Raw genomic sequence first — 12,724 nt, forward strand, 5'->3', positions numbered from 1 at the left:
AAATACATTTCTAGCCGATCCATATACGCTTTAAAACGTTCCTGGTCGTGTCTATATTCCCTCAAATGTCCGATTTCACCTGCCATTTTAACCTCTAGCTGTTCACACCGTGTGCTGTATTTTACCTCGGATTTTGTAGCTTTTTTCCAAAGACAGAAACTTCCAAAGTCTCTCTGTCGGCTGGCTGAATCCTTCACCAACAAAATTTAAGCTTTAATTCATCCGAAAAATCCCATCTCGCCATCAAATGTGATATATTCACAGAGCACAGCACACAGCTCCTAACATGGCAGGCAGCTCTCTCTTGGAAGCCTCCAGGATCTGCCTGGTTCTGTTTAATTATTAACTCTGCAGTGCAGTACACAATACGTCCACATCCACAGTGTGGAGCTACAACATTACAAGCTTACAGACATTACAGGGGACAAGAAGGATCGTGTACTCAAGCATACAGATTACTGCTTCCATCCCCTAAATAATGTTACATTTCATGCCACTGTACTGTTGGAAAAGACTTGGAGGCATACTGTCAGACAAGGGAAGTCTATTTTTTGGCAAAGTGGAAATTATTAAAAAATGAATGTGCTGCCAAAGAAGGAGAGAACAAATGGACTGACCAAAAGCTTGGTTAAAGAGGTGGTTCTGGAGTGACTTAAAGGAAGAGAGGCAGGTGCAGATGCAGAGTAGTTTGGAGGGGAAATTCCAGAGAGTGAGACTCAGGGAGCTGAAAGAAGAGCTGCTTCTGGTGGGGTGAAGAGAGGGGGCATGCACAAGAGACCGGAGTCAGAAGAATTGAGAGCTCAGGAGGGTTTGTAACTCTTGTGGAGGTTACAGAGATAGGGAGGAGCGAGGCCACACAAGGATTTAACACAAATTTAAAGTTTTCGGAGAGCCAATGTATGTCAACAAGGTTAGGATAATAGGTGAGCAGGGCTTGATGCAGATTATTTTTAGGCAGCAGAATTTTAGATGAGCTGAAGTTTATGGAGGAGGGAAGATGGGAGGCCAGTCAGGAGAGCAGTGATGTAATTAAATCTAGAGGTGACAAAGGTATGTTTGAGGGGTTCAGTAGCAATTAGGCTGAGAGGGGTAGAGACGGGCGATGGTAGGCAGGTAGAAATAGATGGTCTTTTGAAGAAGAGGATATGGGATTGGAAACAGCACAGGTAAAATAGCATGTTGATGTTGCACAAAATAATGCTAATAAATTCCCATTACCCTGGTCGCAGCCTTTGTTTTATCGTTATTTGAAGGAGGACGGAGATTGGATGGATGGTTTCTTGAGGACTGAGGATACTAGAATAAAACTGAGCATTTTTGTCTATTAGATTATTTATTTGAATTCTCTCTTATTGGGCATGGCATGAGGGTTAAAAATCCTGCTTCACGTACAAAGTCCAGCCCTTTCAATACACACTCAGCTTGAAATCCAAATATATTGTCTGAATGGGTATTGATGTGACATGAATTTGTGTATAATAATTCTATAGCTGGTTTCTGTTTGATAAGAGAGTTTAATATGTTAATTATTTAATTATTTAATGACCAAAGCTATGTGTTTTGAATCTATTGACCCACAGGAACTGCAGACTTGCTCCACAAGTGTTATGTGTTTGAATATTGTGAATGGTAGCCAATCAATATAATGAAAGAAGCGTCAGTTCTGAACAATATCTTGGGCAGGTAGTTCAAGTTATCTGGCACACATCAATGTATCAAGTCGCACTGGGGTAGTGGATGCAATTGACAGCTGTGTCTGAGATGGAGGTTTGGGTCAGACCTGAGAAATGACACTAAAGAAAAGAAAGTACGTGCATTTATATAGTGCCTTTAATAGCCTCAGGACGTCCCAGAATGCTTTCCAGCCAATGTACTTTTGAAGTACAGTCACTGTTGTAATGTAGGAAATGCAGCAGCCAATTTGTGCACAGCAAGGTTCCACAAAAAGCTATGAGATCGTCACTAGTTAATCTGTCTTTTAGTGTTGATAGGAATGATACCCAGCAGTCAGGAGAGGTAACGGTGAACATTCAGAAAAGGACAAAAAAATGAGAGGAACTACAACCAGCGAGTGTGCTTCATGATATGTTTGCTTTTTTTGTTTTATAGATTGGATTATTTTCTTATACTGAGGCTATACTGGCATTCCTAAGAAATGAAGTACATCGGGATAGATACTTACAGGTGGACCAAAGAAACCCATTTCTCCTTTTTCACCTTTTTGTCCTGGTATTCCTGGGATTCCAGAGTCTCCTTTACGACCCATCATACCCTGAAAAATAATAAACACCAATTGGAGGCTCACATTTTAGCACCATCACTATTAGAGCATGTGAACATGAAGAATATTCGGTGGGAATTTCCGGTATAGGCAGCATGCCTGTGGCACCAGTTTCAGGTTCGACCCTCACTTAAATATTGTTGGTCAACTGCAGGTGCCAAGCAACCCTGAATAATTACCCAGCTTCTGCACGGAGGTTGCTGGCAGATAGAGCCTGATTGGCAGGGTTGGGAGGGTGGGGGTGGGTGTGAATACGGGCTGGGGGGGGCGGGATTGGGGGGGGGGGGGCGGTGAGAACAGGCAGTCAGCTGGCCGGAAGTTTTTTTGTGAGGCTAGGAGGAGCATTCAAAAGGCCACAAAATACAGGAGGAAGCAGGTAATTGATCCTGCAGGGAATTGACTACCGTCCAGAGGGGATCTTACAGCTCCTTTACAAGTCATTCTACTGTGTGTCTGGGGAGGATCTGTTACTGCTATAACTTTCTGCACCTCCTCCAGGACAGGCTCTGCAAATGCATCCTTCCTGGTGCTGGTGAGTATGTCAATGACCCTGCTCCGACAATTTGGAATTGGGGTCTACAGCAGGCCACAGGGGAGGCCGATATTTTGATGGAGCAGGCACCTGGAAATTTAAACCACGTGTGTCATTTCTTTAAAAATATTTGAAAATGTTCCTGCTGGCGTAAGGAGAAAGTGTAGTCATCTCATTCCTGGTGATAGATTTTGCATCTGCGCATATCTACTTTGACCAACGAATTGTGTTGCCAATTCTGGTTGGACATATTCCTGCTGGTGTCATCACATGACCTTCTGCCTTCTAACCGCCCTGCCCCCACAGTACTGCCATTGGTCGCTCAACATGTCCATACTCGCAGTACCCCACCTTCCCAAGCCTTCATTACCCGACTGGATGACTTTTGACATCAGTGAAACAAGGTTTTTTCCCCATGTCCAATATTTTTATAACAAGTGTTTCAAAGAAAATGTTAAAAAGAATCACAATTTTTTACTGCCCCTATGATTATTCTCTGGGGATGCTTGCAGCAGTGTCCTGGAGATTAATCTTTAACTTCTGGAGACTCCAGGACAATCCTGGAAGGTTGGCAACCCTACTAATCGTGTGTGTGTTGGGAGAGCTGAAGAAAAGGAATAGTTCACTCATTTCCTGTTTGTGTAGTGGTGAATACATTTGTGCAGGTGTCTACTGGCTCCATTAATATCAATACTTGGACTTGTGAAAGCTGACTGAATATTTGAATCAAGGCTAAATCCTGAAAATGGAAATGAATATAACTTTCAGGAGTGTAAGTGTGTTTAAAAAAAGACAGAGCAGACAAGAAAAAGAGGTGGTTTAGTACCACACGTCAGAGATGGACTGCAGCAACTCGCCAAGGTTTATTCGACAGCACATCCCAAACCTGCAACCTCTAGCACCTAGAAGAACAAGGGCAGCAGGTGCATGGGAACACCACCACATTCACTTTCCCCTCCAAATCACACACCATTCTGACTTGGAAATATATCGCTGTTCCTTCATTGTCGCTGGATCAAAATCCTGGAACTTCCTCCCTAACAGCACTGTGGGAATACCTTTACCACAAGGAGTGCAGCGGTTCAAGAAGGCGGTTCAGCACCACCTTCCCAAGGGCAATTAGGGATGGATAATAAATGCTGGCCTTGCCAGTGACACTCACATCCCAGGAATGAATTTTTTTAAAAGACAGCTTGGAGATAAAAGCGGTTATCCTGCAGGAAGTAGAAAGCAACAAACTGAACTACTCTGCATAGGCATCATATGCTAAGTCAGGTATGGAGTACCCCCTATGAGCCTGATCTGCCTCATATAAAGGGGATGGGGGTCAAGGGAGCGCAGCAATCCCCCGCAATCCATTTCTCCAATTTCTGTCTCAAGATGGTCCTAAATAAGTACCATCACTATATAAGTGGCAGTAGGAACTGCAGGAAGGTATCCCTGAAACAAATACTGTGTTGAGGAGGCCATTTTGTATGCTATTACTCAAGGTTCATTCCACTTTGCCTGCATATCGATCGCTCATTGTTCTTTGGAGGTTCAATCAGGATTTAGCTGCTGTTTAATCAGCTCTGCTTGAAGTATTGCTATTTACTGGGGATTGCATTTCCCAAAGGGAATCCCTCTATTCTCGTGTTATGAAGAGGAGGAGCATTAGGACATGTAAGAGGAATGCATATGGCACTCAAAGTGTAATATGCAAACTCTTCAATTTAATTAGTAGGAAATGGTTTAATTCTATCAATGTCCAGCCAGATACTCAAGAAGCTGCCACAATGCTTTCAGTTAAGTCCTGACTCTAATGTACTGACTTACACAAGACACATGCTGAAGTCAAGATCACTCAGGACCTGCACCTTTAATTCCAGCTCTCCAGTGCTGCACTTACCTGAGACCTCCCTTTATATACCACAGTGGGACAGGTATGGAGTGTCTCCTGCAAGTGCATTCCTGGTGGTAAGGCATGCTTATTGTTACAGGTCATATCCAGTTACAGTCGTGTATAGCATGGTAAGATACAGTTATATACAGTAATGTGAGATACATGACACTTTCAATATGCAATAATTCATCATGCCAGCCCTCATAACTTGGAGCCATGTATCTGGATGGTTGATTGCTAATTGTTTTCATAGTAAAGTAGTGAAAGGATTTTCAGGATGATTAACAGTCTGACAGGCTGTAACCATCTTTATACCAGCTGATAGAGAGATTAGTCCTATATGGTGGGAGGGCTTTATAGGCTCCCACAACCCATACGATGAGGGGGCTACTTACACCCACTGGATGTGAGTATCCTGCTGAATGTTAACCTAGAATTTAGAGCTGGATGTCCAGTTTCGAGTCGTTGGGCAAGTCTGGAGTAGGGTTCAAACCCTGAACCTTTTGACTCAGATGCCAACACTAAGCCAAAGGCTCGCTCCCCTGGTTGATTGGTGACCAGGGCTACCACTTGTAGTTATGGTTGATGACTCCAGTGAAGCTTTCATAGACAGAGGGGACAATAGATACATTGAGGCCATGGCACTACAAGTGTCACAGAGCCAACTAAAGGAATTCTCAAGACCATTTTGATATCTGGATAAATTTGCTAAAACCCTGCAATACAGACCAGCAAAGATCTCAAGAATCATTGTAGCTCCCTACATTCTATATGATTTTTTAAATGGAGAGAGATTGGGAAATGTTAGTGTTCAGAGGGACCTGGGTGCCCTTGTACACAAATCACTGAAAGTTAACATGCAGGTACAGCAAGCAATTAAGAAAGCAAATGATATGTTGGCCTTTATTACAAGAGGATTTGAGTTTTAGAGTAAAGACGTCTTGCTGCAATTATATAGGGCCCTGGTGAGACCACACCTGGAGTATTGTGTACAGTTTTGGTCTCCTTACCTGAGGAAGGATATACTTGCCATTGAGGGAGTGCAACGAAGGTTCATCAGACTGATTCCTGGGATGGGGGGATTATCCTATGAGGAGAGATTGAGTAGACTAGGCCTATATTGTCTAGAGTTTAGAAGAATGAGGGGTGATCTCATTAAAACATACAAAATTCTTACAGGGCTTTACAGGGTAGATGCAGGGAGGATGTTTCCTCTGGCTGGGAAGTCTAGAACCAGGGGTCACAGTCTCAAAATAAGGTGTCGGCCATTTAGGACTGAGATGAGGAGAAATTTCTTCACTCAGAGGGTGGTGAATCTTTGGAATTCTCTATCCCAGAGGGCTGTGGAGGCTCAGTCTTTGAGTATATTCAAGACAGAGATCGCTAGATTTTTGAATACTAAGGGAATCAAGGGATATGGGGATAGTGCAGGAAAGTGGAGATGAAGTAGAAGATCAGCCATGATCTCATTGAATGGCGGAGCAGTCTCAAGGGTTCGAATGGCCGAATCCTGCTCCTAATGCTTATGTTTTTATGTTCTTATGATATCACAATGAAGATAGGCTTGCTGCTTCCTGCTGATGATGAGGATGAAGAAAGGGTGGAAGTTAGTTCATAAGTCTATATTTCCCCTGTCATCATCCCATATGCCAAAAGCTAAAAGTTGCACAGAAATTAACTTACAACTCTGGACAGAAGACATGTTTCCTTCACACAACATATTTTCCAAATCTCCTCAAAGTTCCAAAAAATTCATTCACCTTATCTACAACTACTATTTAACAGCATGTCTGCCCTTTGTGCCTACTTCTTTGCACTCCAAATCTACTACTGTGGGACATTCCCTTAGTGAGATCAGATTGGGTGGTGGGAGGCTGAGTTGGCCCCTAAAGTCTTTGAGGCTTGAGGTGACTCTCACGAAACAGATTCTGGCAGCCTTTCTCTTGCAATGGCAAGGCGTTCTGGGCCCATATTTGAAGCTCCATCATGTGTAGGCATGGAGTGGGCCAAAGGAAGCAGGCTTAATGTCATTCTCTAAAGATACAAAAGCATTTGCGCCCACTCCTTGCAACCCACTGGTACTCAACACAGGCTCAGGATGTATCATTGGTCGGTGTTGACTCAATAGTCCAAACCAGTTCTTGCAAGCCCTGTGCAAGCGTGGTGATCAGGTTGACTCTCAAGCCATTTATTGAAACTGTGGTAGCTGCCACTCTAGAAGTTCCTCCCAGTATTTTGATTCTACAGAAATCTCTGGGTTGTTACAGTCTCCAGAGTGTTCTGCAGGTCGTGAGAAAATTACCTCAATGTGTTGCAGTTGCAGGTAATGGACTCCTCTCATTTCTCCATCATCTAAACCATCACACTTAATACTTTGATGTCCTTTTAAAAAAATTAATACTAGTTTAGGACGGCCACAAGGTGGCTTTTCTGAGGAGAAGCAATCCCGGACAAAGAAGGGGCTGAGAATAACTGATTTTAGCAGTCTTTTCATCGAGAGCCTGAGGAATGGCACACTCCCAATCCCAGTATCCCATATTCTTCCGTTTCAACATCAAGAGAGTAAATTGCTGCAGGGGTTCCTTTGTTCGTCTGCTGTAACTTTGCTGGAAGAGCCGCGGAAACCCTGGAAGCATGGTGTTGCTGGATAAGTGGGTGAACCCCTGCAGAAATTCTCCCCGAGCATAAACATGTGATTCCATTAGCTCACAGGTTTCCAATTGTGAAGGTGCAAAGTTAGTGAGCAATAATGTGGTCCGCCATGCTGTATGCTCTGGCCTCACAGCACACACACATGATCTTAAAGATTAGTTATTGTAAAGGTCAGCATTTGTTCGTAAAGTGCTATTCCCTTCTTTGGACTCGGTATTGATCATTTTCAAATTGAGGCTTGTCAATATGAGTTACCTTAAATAGAATACAAAATTAGATTTTGATACAGTTTCAAATCCACAAACAGACTTGAATAGCATTTCAACTGTAGGCCAGTAAAATGGCCGATTTGCTGATTTTTGGAAATTGAATAATTACTCTGTATGGATGTTAGTTTAAGAAGTTGTTATTTCAAGTAATTTAATTCAGCATATTTGATGTTGCAGCTAAACTGCATATTCCAGAAAATACATACAGCAATTCGGAAGATTGCTCACACTTCAGTGCAGGACTGAGGGAGTGTTGTTTGGTCAGAAGTGCCATCGGTCAGATGAGAAATTAAACTGAAGTCTTGTTTGACTGGTCAGCTGAATGTAAAAGATCACGTGATGCTATATGAGGAAGGCCCTGGAGTTCTCCCAGTGCCCAACATGACCCAAAACAGATTAACTGGTCATTTATCTCATTGCTGTTTTTGGGACCTTTCTGTGCACAAATGCTACAAATGGACATAAAAGATCCCATGGCACTATTTCGAAGAAGAGCAGGGAAGTTATTCCCGGTATCCTGGCCAATATTTATTCCTCAATCAACATAACAAAAAATCAGATTATCTGGTAATTATCACATTGTTGTTTGTGGGAGCTTGCTGTGCGCAAATTGGCTGCCACGTTTCCTACATTACAACAGTGACTACACTCCAAAAGTACTTCATTGGCTGTAAATCGCTTTGAGATGTCTGGTGGTCATCCAAGTCAAACTTTCTTCTTTTTACCTTATAAAACATTGGTGACTGTACTTAAGGTTGTGGGAATGGGCTAGAATATTAAGAGAGTAGAATCAATAATTATGAAGGGTCGTGATGGTACCCTTTCTTATCTAATTCCACTGAAGTTTCAAATTTAGCAATGCAGTACTGAGCAATATTTCGGGAGAGGCAGAAGAGCAGACTGTGGGAAATAGAAATGTCACATTGATACAGAAGGGTGTACTCTTCTGAGGCTTGGGACAAATCGCATAATAAAGGTGACATAGACATTACATCTGATTCATACCCACACTACAGGATGGCCCAAAACAGGAACAGTAGTCTAATCCTTAAAATGGATAATCTTCAGAGGCACTGTAAAAACAGATTCTAACCTTTGGTCCTTGAAATCCTGGGATGCCTGGGGGACCTGGAGGACCCTGTAGACATCAGTATTTTCTATTGTAAATGTTACAAATATTCAAAAAAAACACTTAAAATATTAATTCTATGAGAATTTAAAATCAAATCAAATTTAAAAGAGCCTATCCTGCTAGCATAATAGGTCAGAGTATACAAACCTTGAAAATATCTTTTGCCACAATACATGCACAAAATACATAAACAACATTAAGTAACTTGAATTGCACAAAACAAACTGACGAATACATATTATTCTGGATTAGTCTTCAGTACATTTATTTGAATTTGGTCACTCATTTTTCCCACTAATTGCCAGTTTTTATATTAAATTTGAAACACACAATGTATTAGCAAGGCCACAGATTTATGGCTACTGAAAAGTTGCCTTCCATTTCTATTGCATAATATTAGGCGATGTTTACAATGGTTTTAGAGATAAAATTCCATGATCCTGTTTTTATATACCTGAGAAAACTGGAAATGAGTGGTCTTGATGCTGCTGCTGCTGATTATTATTATATGTTTCTTTATCTATTTTTTTTTAACGTAGGAAAATGGAAGGCAACATATAGCAAACTGGAGGTAGATATGTAGCTTTTAGCAGTGGTGGAGAGGGTTGTGTGGTTTAGCAGCACTTATGGGAGATGAAAGGCTTTCGTTGCAATGGTGGGGGCAGAGATTCTTCAGTGGGACAGTGCTGCAGTGATGATGCCTGAGGTTTGGCTACATTGTGAGTTGGAGTGTGAGGTTTGATTTACAGGGAGTTTTCTGGAGTCTGGATAATGGAGGATGGATTGCAGTGTTTGGCAGCAGTGGGGAGAGAGAAAGAAGGTCTGGGTATAGCAGCAATGTGGAAGTCTCCTGGCAGCATTGGAGACAGAGGGTCCAGAATTCAGCAGCATCTGGGGTTCAGACATTTAGAGGAGCTCTTGGTCCTCTCAGAAATGTGAGAAGGAGGAGGGAGTAGGATCCTCTGTCACCATCAAGCCTGGAGACCAACCCTGGTTCAATAAGGAGTACAGAAGGTTGTGCCACAGGCACTAGGCATGCCTTAGAATGAAGCACCAACCTGGTTAAGCTAATACACAGGGCTCCCTGTTTGCTAAATAACAAAAACAGCATGCTGTAGACCAACATCGCTTACTGCCCTTCCATCAACATTGCAGAAGTTACCCTTGACCAGAAGCTTAACTGGACCGGCATTATTAGCACCATGGTTATAAGAGCAAGGCTGGGTACACTGCGACAAGTGGCTCCCCTCTTAACCCCTCAAAACCTTTCCATCATCTACAAGTCAGGAGTGTGATGGAATACTTACCTCTCACCTGGAAGGATGCTGCTGTAGCAATGCTCAAGAATCTTGGCAGCATCTAGAGAAAGCAACTTGTTTCATTGATGCCCTGCCACTAGACTCAATATCAAAGCCCTCTGCCACCGGTGCAGTGATTGTACTACGTAAAATCTACAGGAAGCACTGCACAAACTCACCAATGTGACTTCAGCAGCTCTCCCAATTCTGCAATCTTTACCACCAAGAAGAATAAGAGCAGAAGGAGCATGGGAACACCATCAGGTTCCCATCAAGTCAAACACCTTCCTGATTTGGACATACATCGCGTGTTTATTGTTGCTGGGTCAAATCCTGGGATTCCCTACCTAACACCATCAGTTCAAGGAGAAGGCCTACCTCAGGGCATCTTGGGATGCACAATAAATGCAACTTTGACAATGTTGCCCACTTGCCATTAATAAAAAGGGACAACATCAGAGGCACATATTTACAGTGACTGAATAAGCCAAATTCTCTTTTTATTATTCTGGGATATTTACTGGTGCTTTGGAGAAGTAAATTCTGAGAGTGTCCATAATTCTGTGCAAACTGTACAGAAATTGAGGTTTAGCAGAAGAGGTTGCAATGTAAGGATTAGGTCAGTAGTGGATGCACCTGACAGCTTGTGGAGGTGCAGTAGGGATGAGGGGGAGAGGGGGGGGGGCAACACTGGGTTGAAACTTAAGAGATCTCTGCAAAAAATACATTTGTCATTGGCTCTTGGAAGTGTATCTCTGTACTTGTCTCTCGGTTTACCTTCTGTTTCTCAGCCTCTGAGTGTCAGTAATGAATAGGTTTATATTTAACTAACAACATAGGTGATAAACAAGTGATAATTAGAAGATTTGCTTCCTTTCAAAATTCAATGCATTTAATTAAATAAAAATAAATTAGGAGGAAGAAAGACAGTGCCCGTTTCTCTTTTTATTTGCCTTTTTTTTTGGAAATGCTGAGAAAAAGTGCAACCAAAAATCATCAAACAGGAAGAAAGGTTTGTGGACAGGAAGTGTGAGACCTATATAAATTTTTAAATAAAATATATAAATATAACATGCACACTGGGTATTTATTTAAAGGAGAGGGTAAGTACTTCAATATCAAAGTACATTATCATTAAAAAATGTTCTGTCATACAGCGTAAGGGTATTTGCCAACTTTATGTTTTCTGGGGGAATTCCACCCATCAGTGGTGGATATCTGAGATTCGGCCACATACAACAAATGATTTTGCAACCATTAATTTAAATCAAATTCATGCCTGGATTTGTACTGCTGGTGGACTGGAAGTGCAAAGATGGAAAATTACCCTCATATCTTGTCTTTTAAATATAATTATGTCTCTTAGGTCAGCTGGTTATTAGCATTTTTGAAAATAAAATAAGCCTATCATGTATGAAAGCAGGTGGGTTGCAGTTTCTACTGTGTGTGGGCTACCCACGGGTATATCTGGAGTTTGTTCATGTCAAAATTCTCATAGATAGGGAAAGGAAAGGGGATGACACAGAATAAAATACAAGAAGTGAGGGGAAGTACGATGTGGACAGCCAGGCACTGCAAGTAAAAAAATTTTTTTGGGAAATGCTTGAAATTTTTGAGTATTTTAACTTGTGCTACTGTACTGCCTTGATCACTTGATACAGAGTTCCATATTTTAAGGCATGTATACTTATACTAGAACAGATATAATACTTTTTTAGAAGACGATGATGACATGAGAAAGTATTCTGATTTGAATTGCAATATAGATTTTGGAGTTTTAGTTGGGATGTTTGGATAATGAGTCAAATCTAAGGAGCAATTGGATTAAAATATTAAATATACATCTATTAAAAATAACACAAACTCAGATTTGTAGGTGACACCCTGACCATGGAGCTCACAATGGCAAACACCATAGATAGAGCGGAATGGAGATCGGAATAATAAATTATGTCACCATTACATGTCTAGATATTGATAAAATCCTTATGAGTCAGCAAAATCATTTGCTTTTTGGATATACAGTAAATCTTCAATCCTTGTTTTAGTTTGGCATGTATCATACAATGTTTTGTTAAAATCTTTGTCATGTTCCTTCCAATTTTATACATTCCAATTCATGTTTACAATGAAAACATTACCTGTAGCGCCTCTTGAATTTTTCCATCGTAGTCTATTATCTCTGTTTTTCCTTGTTCACCTTTTTCACCCTTCATGCAAGTTGACAATATAGAGGAAGTATTAATTAAACAGTACATGAGAAAATCAGTTCAAATCCTTCAGCTCAAGCATGGTCAAGGTGGCCTCAAGTCCTGGCACTGATGCCCCTATGTACAAACAGAGCACCTCCCAAATCCCGCACTGTACCTGCTGGACTTTACATAAGAACGTAAGAAATATGGACGGGAGTAGGCCATACGGCCCCTCGAGCCTGCTCTGCCATTTAATAAGATCATGGCTGATCTGATCATGGACTCAGCTCCACTTCCCCGTCTATTCCCCAGAACCCCTTAGCGTTTAAGAAACTGTCTATTTCTGTCTTAAATTTATTCAATGTCCCAGCTTCCACAGCTCTCTGCGGCAGCCAATTCCACAGATTTACAACCCTCAGAGAAAAAATTTCTCCTCATTTTTTTTTAATAGGCGGCCCCTTATTCTAAGATCATGCCCTCTAATTC

The 12,724-nt window shown here is 41.6% G+C and overlaps 1 protein-coding gene across 1 annotated transcript in view; it reads right to left on the minus strand.

Annotated features, from left to right (window-relative positions):
• LOC139262451 (collagen alpha-1(XXIII) chain-like) overlaps positions 1–12,724 on the minus strand; it is a 354,416-nt gene that overhangs the window by 15,983 nt on the left and 325,709 nt on the right. Inside the window, exons 12-13 of the mRNA XM_070877639.1 lie at positions 12,188–12,256; positions 2,183–2,272 (exon numbers count right to left, since the gene is read on the minus strand). Of these exons, the coding sequence (XP_070733740.1) occupies positions 2,183–2,272; positions 12,188–12,256 (159 nt within the window). The remainder of the gene's footprint in view (positions 1–2,182; positions 2,273–12,187; positions 12,257–12,724) is intronic.

This window comes from Pristiophorus japonicus, chromosome 4 (genome assembly GCF_044704955.1).
Source record: "Pristiophorus japonicus isolate sPriJap1 chromosome 4, sPriJap1.hap1, whole genome shotgun sequence".
NCBI lineage: Eukaryota > Metazoa > Chordata > Chondrichthyes > Pristiophoridae > Pristiophorus > Pristiophorus japonicus.